The following is a 25,220-nucleotide window of genomic DNA, read 5'->3' on the forward strand; positions in this document are numbered from 1 at the left end:
ATATGTCAAGGCCAACATTTATCTCTCCAGCAGCACCAACAGTCATTTATCTTATTGGCTCAGAATTCAATGGAAGGCACATCTTGCAATGAGTATTGTGAGTGAGTACTCCTTACCTCATCTTTCAAACAGCATTAATTTTGTGCTGAAAATTAAATACAGTGCAATAGGTCAATGATGCATTTGGGACCACTTGACTGTTGGGCCCAACTTTCCATAGCCTCCAAAACAAATCTAACGTACTGAGTGTTCCAGAGTTCAAAGGTTCAAGATATTACGCCACAACAGTATAAAACAAGGAGTTAGAAAAAAAGGGCACAGCTATCCAAAAGGAGGGAAAAGATCCCTAATGGATAGCAGAAATCATATCATAAAACTGAATCCGGTGTAAAAGCTGGTTTATTTTCTACAGCACCATAAGTTGCTTTCTCTTTAACCATGACATGCTACATTTGCTGACTTACAGTCAGCAACTACTGAGTGTAAGTGACTTTCTGAACAAAATAAAAATTGCTGGTTCTGAGAAAGAAAAATTGACAATTAATTGACAGAAATTAATTATTTATACGGACAAGGCATTGGTGAGGCCTCCTCTGGAATAGTGTGCGCAATTCTGGATGCCCTGCCAAAAAAAAGGATATTATTGAATTGGAGAACGTTCAGAAAAGATTTACTGGGACGCTGCCAGATCTGGAAAGTTTGAGCTATAAAAATAGGCTGGATGTGGCTGGGGCGTAGGGAAGTTGAGGGTGATCTTATACAAGTTTATAAAATCATGACAGGTGGAGATAAGGTGAATAATGAGGGCCTTCAAAACTAGGGTGCATATATTTATAGTTAGAGGAGAAAGATTTAAAAAGGACATGAGGAGCAACTTCTTTTATAGAGACAGTGTTTCATGTGTGGAATGAACTGCCAGAGGAAGTGGTGGATGCAAGTACAGTTACAACATTTAAATCACCTGAATAGGAAAGGTTTGGAAGATATGGGCCAAACACGGGCAAGTGGGACTGGTTTAGTTTGGGAACATGGTTGGGGTGGATTAGTTGGACCGAAGGGTCTGTTTCCATTCTGTATGACTCTAACATGCCCTATGGCATCCAAACACAGAACAAATATTCCTTTTGTTCATTAATAAAATACTTACACTTGAATATCAACAAAGAACCCTCCACTACACTAGTGTAATGACACTGGGCTATATTTCAATCTTTGTAGAATTCTCAAATATGACTGAGTCTTACTTCATTTGCCAGTGGTATCATATAGTAATTTTTTTCCTAATGCCTACCTCCATATCTACAGTAGAATCCAAATATAACCAGAAACCAATTTGGGCAATCGTGCCAATTTGAAAAAAAAACTGTACTGTGCTTCATAGCTTTAACTGACAAATATAGTAATTAATTAAAACAGATTAACCACCTGGTGAATTATTCCAAACTGGCTTGAGTTTCCAATGGTAACTACACTTAAAGTAGTTAAATGCCCTTAACACACACTGGGACATCCCAATGTCACAAAAAATGCTAAACAAATGCCAATTCCTTTAATGTGAAATGAAGTAAAAAGTGAACTCACCTTCAAATTAATAACACTGCAGAACATTTTTGTTATTTCTAAAACAGGACTGAAAGCAATAGCCCAAGGTGCAAACAAAAAAGAAGTCATGAAATAAATCCATTTTCAGCTTATTGTAATACTGTAGTTTTGCGAAGGCATGTTATCTGAAATATGCATGGGACTAATTGTGACACCTGATTTGCAGATTGATAAATAGTATTAAATCAAGGCAGTCCAGAAAAAAGTTGATCACAGTTGATTCATCAATTACAATAGAACAAATGAGGTTCCTCAAATTTTGCTGTAGTTCTAAATCTTTAACACATTTAAAAATTGCTTGCAACTAGTAAAATCTTAATTTCTTCTTCAACGAGTTCAATTCAGTTGTGATTGTCATTGGTGTTTCTCTTCTCTATTTCAAGATGCAAACAACTTGGAAAATCGTGTTTATCTCCCAGCCAGAACAGCTGATTGTTTCAAAAAAGATCCTGAATTATGTTTATTTCAAGAACATCAGGACTGAAACAGCTCTCCTTACTGTGGAGTTCTACAAATGTAGGTTACTCTACTCTTTGGCAAATGAACATAGTTTTCACAGGTATTAAACCAAATCTCAATATACTGTATTGTGAAAGTCTGTTAAACATAATAAACACCTCAATAATGAAACCGTATTCAAATAACATCTTTAGTGGATGGCAATGCTCTACAGCAGTAATTATACATCAAAATAAATTGCCAAACCAGCAAAAGGTTTGTCAGTGAAGTAAATCTTACAGAGGACTGAGAGTAAGGCAAGGAATTTTAGGAAGGAATTTCAGAATTCAGAGCAAAGATAAAATACAGACTTCTTTATTTAGATATCTATCTAATCCTGTAAACATTATTCGTTACCAGGCCAAAACTGATAAATTTCCCTCAATTGCTGACAGATATTAAAAATAGCATTATCATGTAGTAGAGAAAGAGCCAGTGGCTCCACATCCAGTCTTAGCAGCACACAACTCACCTGCCTGTCTTTCTGTGTAAAGGCCTATGGTGTGCTGACAACAAGTAAACCTGCAGGGGTTAAGGTGTAATTAACTGCATAACTGCATTGATGAAGGTTTTTTTCCAGACAATGTGCATACAAAAATAGAATGTCAATATTTTAACTTTATTTTTTAAAAAAGTGATACAAAGTCTTTAGCACCTAACTTTTGCTGCTTAGTTAAATAAGAAATGAACTTTTAGACCTTTTTCCATTATTCATGTTGAAATAAACACATGTATAATTATATATTCAACATTCCACTGTTGCTGAAGTATTAAGTCAATGTACTGCAGTACAATACACACCGTTTTTGCTTTATCAGCATTCTGAAAGTGATTCCTGTCACTAATACACTTAACAAATAATCACCTTTATAAAAACAAAAGAACAATACTTTAAAAGATCAAGATCCAGAATCTATATATTTACTGATATCTAAGAACCTGTAAATGAACTATTCTTCCAGACTGTTAACACTAAACCACCTATTCTTCCTAAGTATGAGGAAGTACTAGCAACAGCAGAAATAGCTGAAAAATGCCTCCAAAGAGAACTGCAGTGATAATGATCTTCAGTAATTTGCTTACAGCTCTTGGAAGTTTGTCATTTAGATTTTTAAAAAACATTCACCCATTGATGGTAATCCAATTATTAACAGTGAACTTCTCGAAAACATGGATCACAGAACCATCTATCTAACATGTCATGTCGCAGCACAGACCGAAAAGTTCTTTTGATTTAATTTCATCTTGTGGTAATTGAGACCAACATAAATTTTAGCAATTTGGTGTACTTCTCAGAGCTGCACTCTTCTGAACATGCAAAAAAGATGACACAAATCATAGATAACCCAGTAGCTCTGCTTCACGATTCACCTTAAAATAACAAGCAGATCCAGTCAATCACAAATGCACAACAATGTGTCAATCCATGATGTAAAGTGAATCTGTCAGATGGCAGGAGGTGTAGAGACAGTCCTCAAAGGCAGCTCCAGTGGCGGAGTCTCTACTGTTTGCACAGGGCTTTGTTTAAGACTTTCTATCTTTTCGGTGAGTTGAGTATACAAGTCCTTCACTGCTTCAGCACTCTGCATGCAAAATTAAAATGCAATAATCTTATAAATGTTAAGGCACGACAAACATTTTTTTTTAAAACTCAAAATCTTCCTGATTCACATCCCTGGTACCACAGCAGCATTCAACTGCAATTTAAATACACAAATGTTTTTGATTCTACTGTCTGAACAGGTAAATAATTCCAAATATTTATCAGTCTGACTGAAGACACTTCTACTAATTAATCAAAATTAAAATTCTCTTTCAAAACCCACAAACCCACTTGTGACAAAGTTGTGAAGAAAATATCTGTGGCTGCCTTATGGTCTGAAAATAATATTCTTACACTACCAACTCTTACAATCTGAACAATATCTGTCCCAAAGTTAAACCCAGCCAAGCTTAGTCTTGCAGGAGTACAATCAGGTTTTAAAATAGCTCGAATATATTGCTCATACTCAAGATATTAACGCACCTCGAGAATGGAAAAAAATATTGTTTATTCATAATCCTGATCTTTATCTTGATTCCCTTGTCTCCAATACATCATCCTTATATCACATTTCATATCTTTATACAAACAGATACCTGTTTGGTAGGTTCCAGTGCCTTTTGCAATGAAGCCATTTTTGAAGGTACCACTTTATGGTGAAGATGTAGCAGCAGTCTAAGGATATGTCTGTGTACATTTTCTTTACTGTAATCAAACATGAGTGAGGACATTCTGGTCATTACACAGAAGTGGTAAATGAAAATTGTGGTTCCAATTTCAAGAAGCAGATGCCCTCATAACATTACATCTGACACACATTTCCCCATATTACAGTTGTAACTACACTTCAGAAAAAAACTGAGTTGACCATAAGGTGATCTGGATAGTCTAGAATTGTATAAACCACTATACTAGGATGAGATTGCATAAAACAGTTCAGTTATTTGGACATCATTTTCTGGAACAAAAGAACTTCAAAATATACTGCTGCTTTCCCTTTTTGAAATCCAAGCTACTGTCCTAAAAGATTCAGAAGCAAAACATGTTTACTGTCACGTGAGTACCCTGGAGTTGAATCACAACATTTTGTGTATATATTTTTAAAACCCACTGGTCAGATATGTTATGATAACCATCAGGTAAGTGGGTCTTGAACCTGAGCCTGAGACAATATGATTGCACCACAATTGCCACTGACCAAAATTTAACTATACCATTAGCCTTTTTTTTCAACTTTATCAGATCATTCATTTGACTCACTGATCAGAATTCAAAGTGGATAAAAATCATGTGATCCTGGTTCTTCATTTGCTTTGGTACAGATATGGGCCAGATAGAGGCACTCTCTGACTTATGAAAGATGTAAGGTTTTAATTGGAATCACTAGTGATGCTGGACAAAGGAAAATTCATATGTGCTATCCCTGGAAGCTCAGTCTTAGTTCATTGTTAGGTGATGCTGCAGTTGCCCTGGGAGATTTTGTTAGTGGTAGCTTGCCATTGCATTCACTCTGAATGAGAGTTGGAAGGCAGGTCCCAAGTCTACCTCAGCTGCAACAGGAATCAAATCTATGTCACTATTCTAAACCACATGCCATCCAGCCAAGAGAGCTAATTAGCAGCTTTTGCCCCACCCCCACCCCAGGAAAATAATGGTGTAAAAAGCAAAAAGTTCAAAATATGGTTAGGTTATTAAGAACAAGTGTGAATCTGGTTGACAAGAAAAGAACACATTAACAAATGTCAGAAGCTTACTTTCTGATAAAAGGCCACATTTGACCAAATAATACCTACATCACTGGAAGATAAAAATTCCAGTCACAAAAAAGTACTCCTACAGTCTTAAATTTCAAGGTATGAGTGTTTCTGTAATCCCACTGCTCTGGTCCATCATTAATCAAATAAAACTGACTTAAAAATCAGACAAGATGTTAATGTTATTAGATGGGCAGTGAAACACAAGGGTTGGATGTCTTGACTTTCTGTCACTAGATTGTTTTCAAAGACTATTAATACCAAGGTTGTCAAGAAAATCTGGTTCAGAATTTGGAGCCATCCATGCATTTTTCAATGCATTTCTGCAATCAACTTTTGGAAATCATAAATTGAAGAACAAATTTGTGCTAACCGCTGACCCAGATTGGCCTCAGCATGTGGTAGATCTTCTTGCAGCACAATCTATGAAAATAATGTGACGTACAATTTTGGTTTTCATACCTGGAGAATGTTGTAAGGATGAAGCCATCAAATAGTGCAGTACAGAATTCTTCTGTAGAAAATTCCTCCATCAATAATGTTAAATGGCTGGTAAATAGGTGCAAGAAAATATCACTAAATGCCATGTCATTATAGGTTTCCACTGAAATGAAATACAAAGAACATTTAGCTATTTCAATTCACACAGAAATTTAAAATTAAACTGCAGTCCTTTCAACTTCAGGATGAAACACAAATCTGCATGATACAAAATACTAAAAACTGCAATTTTTGTTTTGTAAAGTTAAAAAAAGTTCTCAATTTAATGATTCTATGTGCTCTGATGTAAACCTAGATAATCACACCAGAGATTTCTTTGTCCACCACAAAAGAAACCACCTTCCTTCTTGTTTCTAATGGAAGTAGTCATAACAATACTTGTGCTGGTTTGGCAGAACTACAAGTCCTGTGCTTTCCATATATTTCAATTGTGAATGCAAGTTATCTAACATATTCAAACAGTGAAGTGAGAACCCTCTTTTCACAGATGTGCCCTCTTTCTGTCGATGTATTCACCATGCTGTAAAGACTGCATCTTCATATCTTCTGTATTTTGATTGTGGAGTGTAATTGGAAAAGAACTGTTTGAAAACTAAAGGACTGTGGAAGTGAATAATCCTTTAAAAGCACTTTTTAAAAGCAAGTTACCCAAGCACTTATTGCAAGTGTTGATCATGCTGTTGTCTGTTCCACAGTGGGGAAGGTTTAATTACAGTCCAACTGGCATCAGAGAGTGCGTATAAAATGAGACTTGGCCAGCAATAAGCAGCGAGTTGTCTGGAGGAGTGATGATCAGTTGTCGATGACGAAGACCTTCTGCCTGCCGGACATTGGTTCTCAGGTAGATGGGTAATTTGTGGGAATGAACAAGATAGCCAGAAGCCTTCTGACCTCCAAAATGGGATGTGCCGTCCATTTTTCTTCTGCCGTGAAGAATACCTAAAGTGTGAAGAAAGCTTTCCCTCCCCAGTTGCTGCAAGCTGTCGCTTTTCAGCTACAAGTCAGAGCGTTTTTAAGGTGTGAACCAATCTTTGTTTCTCCTGCAAGCTAGTGAAAATACTCAAAGAGAGATCATGCAGCAGCAAGGCAAAAGGATCTCAGCAAATCCTATGGACAGAAATCATTGTACTGCCTTATTCTCCACCCATATATAAAGGAACCTCGATTATCCGGCATTATCTGAATTTCAGATTATAAGGCAAGATGGCAAGGTCCTGGTGCTTGGCTAAACTGGATTATCTGGCATTCGATTATCCAACAAAATACACTCTGCCGTGTTGCTTGGATAATCAAGGTTCCTTTTTTTTTGTGTCTGGGTGTGTCTGTGTCTCTAGGGTAGAATTTGATATAATTTTATACATTTTAATCAGTAGAGTTGTATGTTGATAATTCATAGCTGTTTACCCATAGCTAGATTCTACTTATTTGTAATAAATAGTAATTCTCAATGACAGAAACCTTTTCTATGCTCTGTTAGTGTATGTCTAAAAGACAGGTAAACTGGGGAATTTTACATACATTGATAAAATCTTTAACTTTTGTGATGACTCCGAGAATAGCAAGGCTTGATTTCCAGCATGCTAGCCTAGTGAGGTGTGACAATGATCAGACTGAGATCTAATCCTGTTAATACTTGAAAATAAGGATGGTATCAACATTTATTTCCTAAAGAAGTTTACCAAGTTAAGGCTTGCAAATTCTGAAAACATTTTCAGGTCATGCAGTGGTAAAGGCACTACTCAATGTCACACAAAACCATGAGTCCTGGAAGATAACTGGTTCAGTTTTTAGTCTGTGCTAAGTTAGTTAATCTCTTAACCAATAATTGGGCTGATAAAATCGAGTCCTGAAGAAGAGTTATCGGACTAGAAATATTAACTCTTTCCACAAATGCTGCCAGACCGGATGAATTTCTCTTGCACTTTCCATTTGGATTTATGATGCGACCAAGGATAAGGTTTTTAGATTACTTACAGTGTGGAAACAGGTTCTTCGGCCCAACAAGTCCACACCGACCCACCCGTACCCCTACATTACACTACGGGCAATTTAGCATAACCAATTCACCTGACCCACACATCTTTGGACTGTGGGAGGAAACTGGAGCACCCGGAGGAAACCCACGCAGACACGGGGAGAACGTGCAAACTCCACACAGTCAGTCGCCTGAGTTGGGAATTGAACCCGGGTCTCAGGCGCTGTGAGACAGCAGTGCTAACCACTGTGCCACCGTGCCGCCCATTTTTTGGTTTGGAGCCAAAAAATGCCAAGTTATCAATTTTGAGTTATGTCCAGTTGTTCACCTTCAAAAAAACGGATAGGTATAAATGCCAACCAAGTGGTGGTCAAGGCTTAGCTGTGATGCCATTGATGGTTCAATAGCCTAAGATTTACTTTCGAAGCTCATTCATGAAAATCCAAAACTGGGAAATGTACTTAGTTGTTATTTTTGTCTCAACATTGAATCCACAGACTTAAATTGGACATTGAATTCTATCACTGAACGTTTAAACATCACTAATACATCTGCTGTGGCTTTGATGATAGAAAAATTAGGACAAAGTAAGTGTGGCTCAGAGTTTGGGTCCGGATGTTGATGTTGGTGTCGAGAGTGTGGAGCTGGAAAAGCACAGCAGGTCAGGCACCAACCAAGAAGCTGGAGAATCGACGTTTCGGACAAAAGCTGTTCATCAGGGAATGAATCGTCTGAATATTGATGCTTTGGTAAAGCTATGGGAATCTGCTGGTTCTGAAATTTGGAAAGCTCTACGTAATTGCTGACATGACTGCAATACAGAACACCCAAATAATGCAGGTGCCTCACACACTGAAGTGTATTACAGATAATTTGTTTTGGTATCTGTAGGAATAAGTCTTTTTAAGTATAGCCATTAAGACAGACAGTAAATAAATTAGGACTCTGGAGACATGAACAAAGTCAGATACACAACTAGAGACTGTGCTTAGAGACTGTGAAATCTATAGCTCCCAAAAACATTTGGAAGATGGTCTGCAGTTGCTCAGAACAATTACATGTCCCTGGAGTTCTGTGTGGTTCTACTGCAAAGAGCAACGTATAAAGATATAGTTTCTTAATAATGAACTAAACTCAAACGTCTCACACAATTGGAATCTTTTCCCTTTTAATGTCGAGATATTAGTACAGTATTCATGGATTTTAAAAGTTTATTTTATTAAAACTACCTGCAACCATACAGTTTACAGAGAACAGCAGATAGCAGTTGCCATTAATCTCACGTTTTTGCCAACATCATACAGCAGAAAAAAAAGCTTGCTTTTTGTGATGGTATTAATTTATCTCAAGTATCCCCCAATCAGTGATGGATTAGTTCTTCAAGACAGCATTAATCAACTGAAAATAACCATTTCAGGTACCTATCTTCCCCTTCTTCCCCTCGCTCTCAGAACAGTTTTTGCTGCTACCTCTCCCTAAATCTGTCTTCACATTTAGTGGACCATCTTCCAAGCGGAACACATTTCCCGCTTCACTTCCCGTTTAGCATTTGAAAGTGACCATTCCTTCCACAACTTAGGTCCACACTTTAGAGTGTAGGTTTGCTCGCTGAGCTGTAGGTTTGATATCCAAATGATTCATTACCTGGCTAGGTAACATCATCAGTGGCGACCTCCAAGTGAAGTGAAACTGCTGTCTCCTGCTTTCTATTTATATGTTTGTCCTGGATGGGGTTCCTGGGGTTTGTGGTGATGTCATTTTCTGTTCGTTTTCTGAGGGGTTGATAGATGGTATATAGATCTATGTGTTTGTTTATGGCGTTGTGGTTGAAGTGCTAGGCCTAGAGGAATTCTCTGGCATGTCTTTGCTTAGCCTGTCCCAGGATAGATGTGTTGTCCCAGTCTCTGTAAACTGTATGGTTGCAGGTAGTTTTAATAAAATAAACTTTTAAAATCCACACTTTCCCTACTGAAAACACTTGCTCCCCTCCCTACACCAAATCCTTTGCGAGCACAGGAGATGGAACACCTGCCCGTTTATCTCCTCGATGCTCATGGTTGAGGGTTCCAAACATTATAGGGCAGTGATTTAGTCATAGAGATGTACAGCATGGAAACAGACCCTTCGGTCCAACTCATCCATGCTGACAAGATATGCCAACCCAATCTAGTCCCACCTGCCAGCACCCGGCCTATATCCCTCCAAACTCTTCCTATTCATATACCTATCCAGATGCCTTTTAAATGTTGCAATTGTACCAGCCTCCACCACTTCCTCTGACAGCCTATTTCAAACATGCACCACACTCTGCGAGAAAATGTTACCTCTTAAGTCTCTTTTCTATCTTTCCCCTCTCACCCGAAACCTATGCCCTCTAGTTCTGGACTCCACCACCCTAGGGAACTGACCTTGTCTACTTACACTATCCATGCCCCTCATGATTTTATAAACCTATAAAAGGTCACCCCTCAGCCTCCGACGCTCCAGGGAAAACAGCCCCAACCTATTCAACCTCTCCCTGTAGCTCAAATCCTCCAAGCTTTGCAACATCCTTGTAAATCTTTTCTGAACCCTACAAGTTTCACAACATCCTTCTGACAGGAAGGAGGCCAGAATTGCATGCGATATTCCAAAAGTGGCCTAACCAATGTCCTGTACAGTCGCAACATGACCTCCCAACTCCTGTACTCAATACTCTGACCAATAAAGGAAAGCATTCCAAACACCTTCTTCATGATACTATCTGCCTGCAACTCCACTTTCAAGGAGCTATGAACCTGCACTCCAAGTCTCTTTGTTCAGCAACATTCCCTAGGACCTTACCATTAAGTGTATGAATTCCGCTAAGATTTGCTTTCCCAAAATGTAGCACCTTGCATTTATCTGAATTGAACTCCATCTGCCACCTCTCAGCCCATTGGCCTATCTGATCAAGATCCCATTGTAATCTGAGGTAATGCTCTTCACTGTCCACTACACCTCCAATTTTAGTGTCATCTGCAAACTTACTAACTATATCCCTTAAGCTCACATCCTAATCATTTATATAAATGACAAAAAGTAGTGGACCCAGCACCAATCCTTGTGGCACTTCACTGGTCACAGGCGTCCAATCTGAAAAACAACTCCACCACCACCCTCTGTCTTCTACCTTTGAGTCAGTTCTATATCCAAATATCTAGTACTCCCTGTATTCCATGAAATCTAACCTTGCTAATCACTCTTCCATGGGGAACCTTGTCGAACACCTTACTTAAGTCCATATATATCACATCTACTGCTCTGCCTTCATCAATCCTCTTTGTTACTTCATTAAAAAACTCAATCAAGTTTGTGAGACATGATTTCCCATGCACAAAGCCATGTTGACTATCCCGAATCAGTCCTTGCCTTTCCAATTACACGTACACCCTGTCCCTCAGGATTCCTTCCAACAACTTGACCACCACCGACGTCAGGCTCACTGTTCTATAGTTCCCTGGCTTGTCCTTACCACCTTTCTTAAACAGTGGCACCATGTCAGCTAACCTTCAGTCTTCCGGCACCTCACCTGTGACTATTGATGATACAAATATCTCAGCAAGAGGCCCAGCAATCACTTCTCTAGCTTCCCACAAAGTTCTAGGGTACACCTGATCAGGTCCTGGGGATTTATCCACTTTTATGCATTTCAAGAAATACAGCACTTCCTCCTCTGTAATATGGACATTTTATAAGATGTCACTGTTTATTTCCCTACATTCTGTATCTTCCATGTCATTTTCCACAGTAAATACTGATGCAAAATACTCGTTTAGTATCTCCCCTATCTCCTGTGGCTCCTCACAAAGGCTGCCTTGCTGATCTTTGAGGGGCCCTATTCTCTCCCTCGTTACACTTTTGTCCTTAATGTATTTGTAAAAACCCTTTGGATTCTCCTTAACTCTATTTGCCAAAGCTATCTCATGTCCCCTTTTTACCCTCCTGATTTCCCTCTTAAGTATACTCCTACTGCATTTATACTCTAAGGATTCACCAAATCTATCCTGTCTATACCTGATATATGGTTCCTTCTTTTTCTTAACCAAAACCTCAATTTCTTTAGTCATCCAGCATTCCCTAAACCTACCAGCCTTTCCTTTCACCCTAACAGGAATATACTTTCTCTGGATTCTTGTTCTCTCATTTCTGAAGGCTTCCCAGTTTCCAGCCGTCCCTTTACCTGCGAACATCTGTCCCCATTCAGCTTTTGAAAGTTCTTGCTTAATACCATCAAAATTGACCTTTCACCAATTTAGAACTTCAACTTTTAGATCTGGTCTATCCTTTCCCATCACTATTTAAAAACTAATAGAATTATGGTCGCTGGCCCCGAAGTGCTCCCCCACTGACACCTCAGTCACCTGCCCTGCCTTATTTCCCAAGAATAGGTCAAGTTTGCACCTTTTCTAGTAGGTACATCCATACTGAATCAGAAAATTTTCTTGTACACATTTTCAAAATTCCTCTCCATCTAAATCCTTAACACTATGGCAGTCCCAGTCTATGTTTGGGAAGTTAAAATCCCCTACCATAACCACCTTATTGTTCTGACAGATAACTGACATCTCCTTACAAATTTGTTTCTCAATTTCTCTCGTCTATAATACAATTCTAATGAGGTGATCAGCCCTTTCTTATTTCTCAGTTCCACCCATATAACTTCCCTGGATGTATTTCTGGGAATATCCTTCCTCAGTACAGCTGTAATGCTATCCCTTATCAAAAACGCCACTCCCCCTCCTCTCTTGCCTTCCTTTCTATCCTTCCTGTAGCATTTGTATCCTCGAACATTAAGCTGCCAGTCCTGTCCATCCCTGAGCCATGTTTCTGATATCCCAGTCCCATGTTCCTAACCATGCCCTGAGTTCATCTGCCTTCCCTGTTCGGCCCCTTGCATTGAAATAAATGCAGTTTAATTTATCAGTCCTACCTTGTTCTCTGCTTTGTCTGCTCCTGTTGTTCAGATGGCAGTTATGATGCTCCCATTGACATCTTCCACAAGTCTATCTTTATTTATATGTTCAACTGTCATCTCTTCGGATTTGTAATCAAGTTCCTTTTATCACTTAAATCAATCTTGCCTCCCACCTTATTTCAGGTTCCTTCTCTTTCTTCCTCTGCTACCGCATTTATGAAGATATTGTTAAATCACCAACTTCTTCCAGTTTTAATAAAAAGCCATTGATTGATAATTTTAACTGTTTTTCGCTCTATAGATGCTGAGTACCTCCAGCAATCTCTCTTTTTATTACAAGTACTTTCTACAGACACATTGAAAATTTGAAAGAACCACATCTATTTTACTATTATTATGGTGCTTTTCCATAGTCGGCATGAGCATACTACAAAGATGTCACCCACTCGACATTATACTTTATTGGAACCTTTGCAAGGTTTACAAACATAAGCATTTACAACTTATCTAAACTACTAAACCCTGAACATTACAGCAGTCAGTAATGGTAAATATTTAGCTATAACATGGATACTTAGAAACTAAGATGTCACTCGGCTCTTTTCATCCTGAATCACAGTATATACACTACGTATGCACTTGGCAAATCAGGATCTATATGCCAAGGATCCAATTTTCTACATATTAATCTGATGTATGATTTATAGAGCTGCTGAATAGAGATGGTAAAATATTTATGCAGGAATTTTTAAACAGAAACCTAAAATAATTACAAGTACTCACCCAATGAAGGTAATAAGCGGAGAATGGCATTCTTGTTCCTCTGTTTTGTAATATGCAGTACATAGTACAGTGCAATTTCACAAGCGACGCGATTCTCCAGAACGAACCTGGGAATGGAAGAAGTCTAAGCATTTTGTTTTGCCACAAGTTAATTTGATTGAAATACAACATGTATGAGGTGCAATATTTTTCTTTCTGTACATCTTTTTAGTCTAATATATATTTTCTTGTTTATACTTCCAGATTTGGATTCGATACAGCTCATGGAGGGAACTTCATTCTAACCGGAAGAACTGTGCTGTTGCTTGCCCCATTGACAGATACCAAATTGCTCTGTGGAAGGAACAGCACTTGAAAAGATGCTGGATTGGGTGAAACTTTCATTGACAAACCTGCATCAAATCTGTAGGCAGATATCATCAAATCCTGCATTTTGCCATTGCTTCACAAAAGTTTTTCTCAGAAAGATATTAATTACACTGTGCTCACAATGCTCCCTTTTCTTTCAAGATAAATATTCACGTTCGAGGTTTTCTTATTCTTCATTAGACAGTTAGCTCAACTTGCTGATGGCTATAATGTGTTGGAAATAATGCCAATAGCACAGGTTCAGCTCTTATACTGTGCCTGTCTCCTTGCCATCCCCCACCCTTGATATGAATAGGTGTCCTTCAAGCTACATCAATGTCACAGTTTAATAGAGAGAAATGCTTATAGTCCTTCGTGAACTACAGTTAATTCTCTTGCCTTCAATATTCACAAGTGGGACAATTCTACCAATGATCTCAATCCCACTGATGAAACTAATTAGGCTGAGAATTAATCCAAGTTTAACTTTGGGCTTCTTAACTTGTCACTCAGAATCAAGAAACAAATTGCAAATCTTTTACAATATTCTACCCAAACCCTTTGTGACAGTATTGACATCAAGTAATATGGTCATGAATTGTTCTCAGACGTAACATGTCGAAAATTGGATCTTTGGGCTGCATGGTGGCACAATGGTTAGCACTGCTGCCTCACAGCGCCAGAGACCCAGGTTCAATTCCCGCCTCAGGCAACTGTCTGTGTGGAGTTTGCACATTCTCTCCTTGTCTGCGTGGGTTTCCTCTGGGTGCTCCAGTTTCCTCCCATCAGTCCAAAAATGTGCAGGTTCAGTGAATTGGCCACGCTACATTGCCCATAGTTTTAGGTGAAGGGGTAAATGTAGGGGTATGGGGCTGGGTGGGTTGCCCTTCGGAGAGTCTGTAAAGACTTGTTAGGCCGAAGGGTCTGTTTCCACACTGGTAAAGTAATTAATCTAATCATTTCATCTGCATTTTTAAAATAAATATCAGATTGACAATTGGACAATGACATACTTGATAAAAGATTCTGGGAGGGTAGTGGGATACATGCTTGCAGCCTTCTCCTCAGTCGGCAGTTTTTGGTCCACATTGAAACTGTGATCATCCACGACGAATGCCATCAGATTGGGTAAGAACTTTGTAATCAGTTCTATCTCCTAAAGAAGGGTCATAATCAGAAAGTGAATTGTATATGCAAAATAATGTAGTTTTTCGACACAAACACAATTTAACATTTGTCTATCCATCCATGTAGAAACCAAATATGATGATTATCAAGTCTACTCTGCTGCTGACATAGTCATAGAGATGTACAGCATGGAAACAGACCCTTCGGTCCAACCCGTCCATGCCGACCAGATATCCCAACCCAATCTAGTCGCACATGCCAGCACCTGGCCCATATCCCTCCAACCCTTCCTATTCATATACCCATCCAAATGCCTTATAAATATTGCAATTGTACCAGCCTCCACCACATCCTCTGGCAGCTCATTCCATACACGTACAACACTCTGCGTGAAAAAGTTGCCCCATAGGTCTCTTTTATATCTTTCCCCTCTCACCCTAAACCTATACCCTCTAGTTCTAGACTCCCCAACCCCAGGGAAAAGACTTTGCCTATTTATCCTATGCATGCCCCTCATAATTTTGTAAACCTCTATAAAGTCACCCCTCAGCCTCCGATGCTCCAGGGAAAACAGCCCCAGCCTGTTCAGCCTCTCCCTATAGCTCAGATCCTCCAACCCTGGCAACATCCTTGTAAATCTTTTCTGAATCCTTTCAAGTTTCACAACATCTTTCTGATAGGAAGGAGAGCAGAATTGCACGCAATATTCCAACAGTGGCCTAACCAATGTCCTGTACATCTGCAACATGACTTCCCAACTCCTGTACTCAATACTCTGACCAATAAAGGAAAGCATACCAAACGCCTTCTTCACTATCCTATCTATCTGCGACTCCATTTTCAAGGAGCTATGAACCTGCACTGCAAGGTCTCTTTGTTTAGCAACACTCCCTGGAACCTTACCATTAAGTGTATAAGTCCTGCTAAGATTTGCTTTCACAAAATGCAGCACCTCGCATTTATCTGAATTAAACTCCATCTGCCACTTCTCAGCCCATTGGCCCATCTGGTCAAGATCCTGTTGTAATCTGAGGTAACCCTCTTCGCTGTCCACTACACCTCCAATTTTGGTGTCATCTGCAAACTTACTAACTGTACCTCTTATGCTCGCATCACCAGTCTTATACTGTCACTAAGGCTTTGTGGCATATATGTTGACTGAGACAGAAGGTATGTAGCATTTTATTGTCACAGTGTATGGGTGAAAAACGTTCACTGTGATAAATCAGAAAGTAAATGCATTAAATGGTTACAAATTCATACACCATCAGCTAGGAAATGTGGAAACTCCACAATGACTCATAACCAAATTATAACCAGGTAAGTATATCATTTGTTTAGACTAGATCAGGAAAACCTGTTGGAAGTACATGTGAACACTGGAAAGTCAGATTTGGTGTACAGTTTCCAAGGCCAACAATCACAATGAGCAGTCATCAAGCTGTAACACTGCATCTCTCAAGTAACGCTGTCCCTCCTGGTTCAGTTAGAGGAAGACTGCAAAGAAAACAGCAAATTTATGATGGAAGCCCAGTGAAATCTGTGACAGATTTTGCTTCTTATTCATGGTAAGTGTGCTTTGCTGGTTGGGTCAGCATTCATTGCCCATCCTTAGTTGCCGTTGAGAATATGCTAGCGATCTGTCATCTTGGTCTGCTGTCGTCCATTTGGCGTTAAGTATACCTACAAAGGCATTAGGGAAGGTGTTCCAGGAAGTATATCTCATAGCACCGAAAGAACAGTGATCTATTTCCAAGTCAGGATGAGTGAGTTTGAAGGAGAACTTGTAGATGTTGATGTATCCGTATATAAGTGCTGCCTTTGACCTTCTAGATGGTAGTAATTGTGGGGTTGGAAGGCGCTGTCTTAGGAGTTCTGGTAAAAATTGTTGTTGTGCAACTTGTAGATGATATACACTGCCGTTGCAGTGCATCTGGCAGAGAGAATGAATACTATGGATGTGGTGCCAATCAAGCAGATGGCTTTATCTTCACCAGTATCAAGCTACTTGAGTGTTGTTGGAGCTGCACTCATTGAGGCAAATGGGCTGCACTTCACCTTCCCTGTTTGTGCCTTGTAGAAGGTCATGCTTTGGGGAGTTGGGGGCATATTACTCACTGCAAGATTCTTAGCCTTTGACTTGCTCTTGTAGCCACATTATTTATATGGCTAGTCCAGTTCAGTTGATCAAGGGTAACCCCAACGATGCTGTTGAAGGGGAATTCTGTCATGGTTATATCACTGAATGTCAAAGGGTGATGGTTAGATTGTCTTGCTGAAGGTGGTCATTGTTCGGACTTTATGGCATGAATATTTCTTGCCACATTTCAGCCCAAGGCTGGCCCTTTCCTACTTTTTTCTACATTTGGATAGGAATTGCTTCAGTATGTGAGGAGACATTAACATTCCTATATCTCACCTTATGATGAAGGGAAGATCACTGATGAAACAGCTGTAGATGTTTGAGCCTAAGACACTACTCTTTTGATCGAGGGAAATTTAGATTAGATTAGACTTACAGTGTGGAAACAGGCCCTTCGGCCCAACAAGTCCACACCGACCCGCCGAAGCGCAACCCACCCATACCCCTACATTTACCCCTTACCTAACACTACGGGCAATTTAGCACAGCCAATTCACCTGACCCGCACATCTTTGGACTGTGGGAGGAAACCGGAGCACCCGGAGGAAACCCACGCAGACACGGGGAGAACGTGCAAACTCCACACAGTCAGTCGCCTGAGTCGGGAATTGAACCCGGGTCTACAGGCGCTGTGAGGCAGCAGTGCTAACCACTGTGCCACCGTGCCGCCCACAAATGTATTAATATACAATAAAAATGTTATAAATGCATTAATATTAGGGTCTTGTCACATTGATATACTGTACCAAAGAGTTTTACAGATCTGTTCTGCAAATACTATATGAAAGGTATGCATCATCCTGCATCATCTCGGCTTTGTGCTTTCACACATAGGGTGGTGAGTGCCTGGAACTCGCTACCAGAGGTGGTGATGGAAGTAAACACAACAGCAGCATTCAAGAAGCATTTGGACAAATACATGAAAAGGAAAGGAATAGAAGGATACAGATCCTGTGAAGACAGTTTTAGTATGGAAGGACAAAATATGTCGGCACAGACTTTGAGAGCCAAAGGGTCTGTTCCAGTGCTGTACTGTTCTTCTTTGACATACCATCAGATCAAATGTAAGCCTTTTGGTTATCTTTTTAGAATCTTACCTCTGTTAAAGTTTAATGCTTTTATTTTTCAAAATAATACAAAATGGTCTAAGTTCTCAATTAGTGGATCTATTGATGACAATGCTGTGTAACATTTCTCCCCCTTCATATGTGATAACAAACCAATCAATCATTAATGTTACCCAGATGAGGCATCTGATTGCTAACTGCTTGTTTCACTTAAATACTTCATTTGATATTATTGAAATATGTAAGATCCTGAGGGGACTCAACAGCACGGATGCTTAAAGGATGTCTCCCCCATAAAGAAAAACAATTTAAAAAGAAAGGATCTCTCACATAAGACAGAGATGAAGATACTTTTTTCTCTCAGGGGTCAGTAAGTCATCAAACTCTCTCCCTCAGGCAGCAGGGGAGGCAGGATCATTGAATATTTCCAAGTCAGATTTGGTCAAAAATCAGTTTAACTATCAAAGCAGTCAATCTGTTTAAATAGTAAAGTGAATTTGAGGCCACAATCAGATCAGCCACGAGTTTATTAAAGGTGAAGTTGGCATGAGGGACCAAACGACCTCACCCTGCTTCTGATTTGTGTGTATTTAGAGTAGTTTGGAAATATCAACATGGGCAGTTATATTTTTACATAATAAGTATTAATTTCACCAAGTCAAAGGACAATTAAATAAACAATATTGCAGTGATTCTCCCGAGTTGATAATTTGTTTGTTATGCAGTACACCATTCCATTTTATGTTTTGATTAACTGATAGCATATTCCATTATGGATGCTAAAGCACCCTCAGCACATTAACTCCAAATCTTGTAGAGGTACCGAAGATGTTTAGCATTAAAGATAACAAATATATTTTGTACAATTCAACAAATTAAATAGAAATTGGAGTTAACTCATGATAAATGCATCATTTCAGACAAAGAATCACAAAGGATTTCAATGATGTCACTGTGTAGAACGCTAACAAACAACACTATAAAGTAATGGATTAGTTTCCTAACTTACCATTTTTGGCTCTTTGAACACCTGACTGTCAATCATATCCCAGGCCCCTTGACCAAGCGACAGCATGCGCAACAAGAGGAGAAGATCTGGACTGTCCTGTTGAATCCCACAATTATTCATCTTCAGTTATCCAGTAATCTCAAAGCAACTTGATTTAAGAAAAACTAGGTTTTTGAGCACTGCTATCTTGCTCTTTAAAGATAATACTTAAACAAATCATACTAGATATTATAATTATTGTATTGATGAAAGAGAGAAGCGGGTGAAGCTTTTTTTGCATATCCCTCATCAGGACAGATGCAAGAACACCAAATTTTAAAAGAAGCAACATTTATACGACATAAGGATGTTGACTGGTTGTCATGACAACTCTGATTGTTCAAGACATTGCCAAGAAGAATGCTGCAAGAACAAATCTTGAAAAATTAGCTTATGAGTACTTACTCTGGGCAATGCATCTTGGCTGACCAACTCCTGCAGATTTTTCACTGTACTCAGAGCCAGTGTATTTATTGCAAAGGGGTCACAAAGGATCATTGAGAGGTCACTGGAAAGTGAAAATATTATTTTTAGCAATCCAAAAGATGGCTTTTTTCTAAAGAATGATTTTTATTCAATGAGAGATCACTCACCCCAACACTTGTTCCTGTCCCTTCTTAACTCCATCCAAAAAACCCTGCAATTCTCGAGCTCTCTTTGCATCTACAAATCTCTCTCTAATGCAAGCATCAAGGCACCAGGTAAACTGTTAATAGAGAAACTTATTTTTAAATACTTTCAATTTATGGTTTTTATGATGGTTGTTCAAATTGCAAAACCAAAATACATGCAGATGCTGAAAAGCTTATAAACAGAAAATGCTGGAAATGCTTACAGGATCTAACAGGAACTGTGGGCAGAAAAACAGAGTTCATGTTTCAGACCAATGACTGTGCCTTTCAAAGTAGCGTGGTCAGAATAATGCTGAAAATTCTAACAGGGCAACAGGAAGGTAAGATCCTGGGAAAATTAGGAGTATTACAACCCAAGACACTTCTGGACCAAGATCTCTCTACATGAGGGAATTTAGATTCTGGACTTGAAACTGACTGAAATAACTGGCTTAGATACAGGCAAAAAGCTTTCCCAAGTTACACTGCTAGCTATTTCCTAGTCATCAGTTCACAGTTTAAAACAATGTTTCAGTAAAAAGGATGAGAGATCAAATTTCAGCTGAAGTACACGCATGCAATGGATCTTCCAAACCCTCACCGTACCTTGTGACAAGGATCCACAGAACATATTTCACTGATATCTAGATCATGCAAAGACATCAATAGTTCTGCACGCAGGGTGCAGTAATGGACATTTCTTGTCCTCAGGAACAAAGTGCGTAGAAATTGGAGAACCATGTCATAGAGCTTTACATTTTTCCCAATCATGTTGGTTAATTTCTGAACAACCTAGACATATAAAAGAAATAGAATCATGAAAACATTAGAAACAAAGAAAGTTTATCTTTAAACAAGCTACAAAACTTTGAAAGTGTGCAAAAGAAAACTTAGTTTGCTACTTAACCACTAGCTTAACCAGGTAAATTATATGCCATAAAAGCAGAAATTGCTGGAAAGACTTAGCAGGTCCGACAGCATTTGTGGAGAGAAATCAGAGTCAACATTTCCAGTTAACTGACCCTACCTCAGAACTTCTGAGGAACCGTTCTATGGAAGGGTCACTTGACCCAAAACGTTAACTCTGATTTCTCTCCACAGAGGTTGCCAGACCTGCTGAGATTTTCGAGCAATTTCTGTTTTTATTTCTGATTTACAGCATCTGCAGTTCTTTCAGTTTTTATTAAGTTACATGCTTGTTTATCTGTAGGTGTAATCTATTTATTCACAATCCATAGTAATTCTTGCTAGGTATAGAAACCTGATGCATGATTTCTGTCGACCTGGGTGTAACAGACAGGTAAATTGGGAATTTTGCATATTTGTATAAGATCTTTCACTGCTGAGACAACTCCAGGAATAGCAGGTCATGATTTCCAATGTGCTACTCTGGTGAGATGTACGAATTATCATTGCACTCCCATTTCCCCATAACTATAGCATAGATTTTCAAAGGGAGATGGGAGGAGAGATCTCAGGTAACTGTCAGATCTTCAGATTTCCATCAGGAAGTAATCATTAAATTTCTTTAGGTGCTGACTTGTTACTATGTGACTTTTGCCATATCCCAATGATGCATGTTATCTGGAAAATTGATCATTTCAAATATGAACAGGAAGATGCAGGAACTTGTAGGAGTCGCTGGAAATGAGAATTCCAGAGTACCAGAGAAATTTTTAAACAAATACTTATGGACTCAAATAATAAAGAAAAACAAAGCAACTATATTGTATAAACATGCTTAACTGCCAAGGATATTAAAAATTTGAGAGAAATTAAAAGATTTTATGGGAGAAACATGCAATGATGTGCTTGAACAGAAGTTCCAGACATAAGACAGAGGTGAACATTGGTGAAACACTCTCTCTAATACTTCCACTAACAAGCCATCCTGTCCTGTACCTCTCCTTGACGTCTGGTTTTGGGGGATGCTGAGAAGAAGTTGTGCAGGACTGACAGCTCACTGCTGAAGAGAGCATTTTCTTTCTCAACAATATACTGTTTCAACAATGGGGAGACCTCATCTCCAAATAGCGCCTGGTTATCCTGCCAGATCTGGCGTTTCACTTCAGTCGCACAGATTTTGTACAGCTCTTTATCTGCCATCACCAGTTTTAATTTCTCTTCTGGTACCTGTGAAAAAAATACACAATTCAGGGTCCATTATGATAACACAAGGTAAAGATTAGGTGAGCTACAGATAACAGAAGCAAAAATATTGTATTTAATCAGCATGATGCAACTCAAACATTTTAGTATTAACTTGGAAGCTTTTATCATTTGATAAAAATTATGACAAAGAAATTCTTAAGCTCAGATATGACACTTTTCCAACATTGTGCGACTGACCTTTGGCAAGTGTTTCATCACGCACATGACTACAGGTTGTATTGATGGAACTTTGACTAGTGGAAAACATTTTTCCAGGAGGTCTTCTAACTTGTTATACCTAAAGAAAAATGTGGACAAAAATAATCAAATGGCAGCAGTGACATACACAAAAGAATGATGCCGAACAGGAGACTTTGTCCGGAGGCTTACTGATGATGTTACCTAGTATGGTGAGAATAAACTTTCCAGCTCAGTGAGCAAATCTACATCCAGAGGAGGAACTACTCATCAAAAGACATCCTGTTATAATTTAGGTTACTTCTTTAGAAGTTTCAGAATGCCACAGCATTCTTAGTGCTTTCCAGTCAATATTAAACATCTTTCACATTAAAATATTATTAAATATGATTTAGTATGAAGACAATAGGTTTATACTTAAATACACTTAACTCACTCAGAATTGGACAATATCATGGAAAGTATAATTGCAAAATATTAAGATTAGAGTGGTGCTGGAAAAGCACAGCAGGTCAGGCAGCATCCAAGGAGTAGTAAAATCGGCGTTTCAGGCAAAAGTCCTTCATCAGGAGTGAGGCTGAAACGTCGATTTTCCTGCTCCTCAGATGCTGCCTGACCTGCGGTGCTTTTCCAGCATCTCTCTAATCTTGACTCTGATCTGCAGTCTTCACTTTCACCTGCAAAATATTAAGGTGGTTCCTCATTATAAAGGACATGGATGAGGGGAAAAACATCTCTCCAAGAGTTGAGAGTTTTTAGAAATCCCTTCCTCAAAAGGCAGAGACCAAAAACCTTGAAATCCTTTCAAGGCAGAGGAAGATAGATTCTTGATTACCAAGGGAATGAAAGATTATTTGGGTTTGCAGTAATGTAGAGTTAAAGTCAGATGAAGCAAGATCTTATTGAATGGCAGAGGAGGTTCAAATGATCAACTGGCTTACTCTTGTTCCTCGCTCAAAAAAAATTTTAAAATGAAACCATTTAGTAAAACAAATAGTCCATCACAGACAGAGACATGAGAATTGATCATATAAAAAAAGGTAGAGAAGCTAAATAAGTACTTTGTGTCTGTCTTCAAAGATAAAGACACATAAGGTTTCTCTGAATTATTTAAGATCTGGTTGGATTTCGGAATTGAAAAAAAATTAGTATTACAGGGAATTCTTCTATAATGTGCACTTAGTCAGCACGAATTGAATATAAATTTTGATGAATCGTGGATGTTGTTTGCATAATGTAAACTTTCTGCTGAATGGGTCCAGTGCGTTTACCATCGCGCAATCTTCTACACTGCGATTTCCCATAGTGTGATTTTCTATAGCGGTTGCAGAGGAACACAACTGTCATGTTATAGCAGAACAAACTGTAGCTTAAAAGATAGCTTGATTGAAAAAAATGAACAGGACCAAAAACTGACACATCAATGAGGCTCAATTATTTTTATCCAAGAGTGTTGAAAACAATGGCAACAGATAGTGGGATGCTTTGGAGATCAGCTTTCAAAATCCTATTTATTCTGGCATGTTATTTGCAGATTGTAATGTTGCAGAGTTTCAATAATTTAAAAAATCACAAAGGAAAACAATTAATTTAGCTAAGTGTCATAATATCGTATACGTTACGCAACTCTACCTGTTTCCATCTTTTCCCTCCGATGCTATGGTGGCAACTTTATCCAGCAGTTTTTCCCGTAGTTCATCAAATACAGACTGGTGGAACTCCAGCCTGGGAATGCTGTGCAGGTCCAAGAAAGGTAACGCTGACTGCAAGGATGGCAGTAAAATTCCATTTTCAATCTGAATTCATTAGAAAAATAAAACAAGTGAAATAATATCCAAAAGAACACATTGCAGAATACAATGAATGGGCCAATCATGTTCCCATCCTGCTCTTGGTTGAAATGAGATGCTGGCCTTTTGAACACACCCACCATCTCTCTGAAGCCCCCACGAGAAATCAAATGTAAATCGGTTGACCAAATTTGCACGAAAATTATAACCATTGTCCTGATTTATCATCAAGGCCATTTACTGTATATTACAATGAGTCTCCACGATTCAGAAGACAGGGTTCTGGCGGAGTGCCATGAGCGCAATTTGCCCCAGCCCTCGATCCAGGAACCTTTCCTTGTTTCATCTAAGGCTAAGCTGCTTCACATTTAGCAAATTCATGGCGGATCAGATTCGATATGGTCAACAAATTGGGCAAGACTTTTCCCTGCAACATCACTACTCAGGGCATGTAGAGATACAGGCAAACACATGGGGAAGGCAGAGAGAGAGAGAGATACATGGGGTGTTGGGGGGTCAGAGAGAGACACGGGGGGTCGGGGGGGTCAGAGAGAGACACGGGGGGGTCAGAGAACACGGGGGGGGTCACAGAGACACGGGGGGTCGGGGGGGTCAGAGAGAGACACGGGGGGGTCAGAGAACACGGGGGGGGTCACAGAGACACGGGGGGTCGGGGGGGTCAGAGAGAGACACGGGGGGGTCAGAGAACACGGGGGGGGGTCACAGAGACACGGGGGGGGGGGTCAGAGAGAGACACGGGGGGGTCAGAGAACACGGGGGGGGTCACAGAGACACGGGGGGGGGGGGTTCGGAGGATCAGAGAACACAAGGGGGGGTCACAGGGACACGGGGGGTCGGGGGGGTCAGAGAGAGACACGGGGGGGGGTGGAAAGAAGAGCCGCTCTGTAAAGGTGGGCCGTCCCTCCCCCCAGGACTGGGGCCGGGGCCGGGAGGTGGGTGTGACGATGTGCCCGGCTCCGCTCACCTGGAACTGGTCGATGGCCTTCAGCGGCTCCGTGCAGTTGGTCAAAGTTTCCTTCAGATCGTCTCCGCTCGCGATGCCGAGTTCCTGCAAACCCGAGAACATGGCGCCAGGAGCCGGGGGAACCGCTCCGCCGGACACCGCTCCGTCCCGGAAGGAGCT

At 39.7% G+C, this 25,220-nt stretch overlaps 1 protein-coding gene across 1 annotated transcript; it reads right to left on the bottom strand.

Moving 5' to 3' along the window:
* Positions 1-2,706: 2,706 nt before the first annotated feature.
* On the bottom strand, positions 2,707-25,220 carry nelfb (negative elongation factor complex member B). The gene is made up of 13 exons (XM_060841027.1): positions 25,062-25,220; positions 23,919-24,082; positions 22,287-22,386; positions 21,840-22,070; positions 20,544-20,729; positions 19,920-20,032; positions 19,732-19,834; positions 19,288-19,383; positions 14,954-15,096; positions 13,593-13,699; positions 5,860-6,001; positions 4,240-4,348; positions 2,707-3,683 (listed from the first exon to the last, which is right to left on the bottom strand). Exons 1-13 carry the CDS (start codon positions 25,161-25,163, stop codon positions 3,546-3,548), a joined length of 1,734 nt encoding a protein of 577 aa, XP_060697010.1. The 5' UTR covers positions 25,164-25,220; the 3' UTR covers positions 2,707-3,545.

Source organism: Hemiscyllium ocellatum, chromosome 21, assembly GCF_020745735.1.
Source record: "Hemiscyllium ocellatum isolate sHemOce1 chromosome 21, sHemOce1.pat.X.cur, whole genome shotgun sequence".
Taxonomy (NCBI): Eukaryota; Metazoa; Chordata; class Chondrichthyes; order Orectolobiformes; family Hemiscylliidae; genus Hemiscyllium; species Hemiscyllium ocellatum.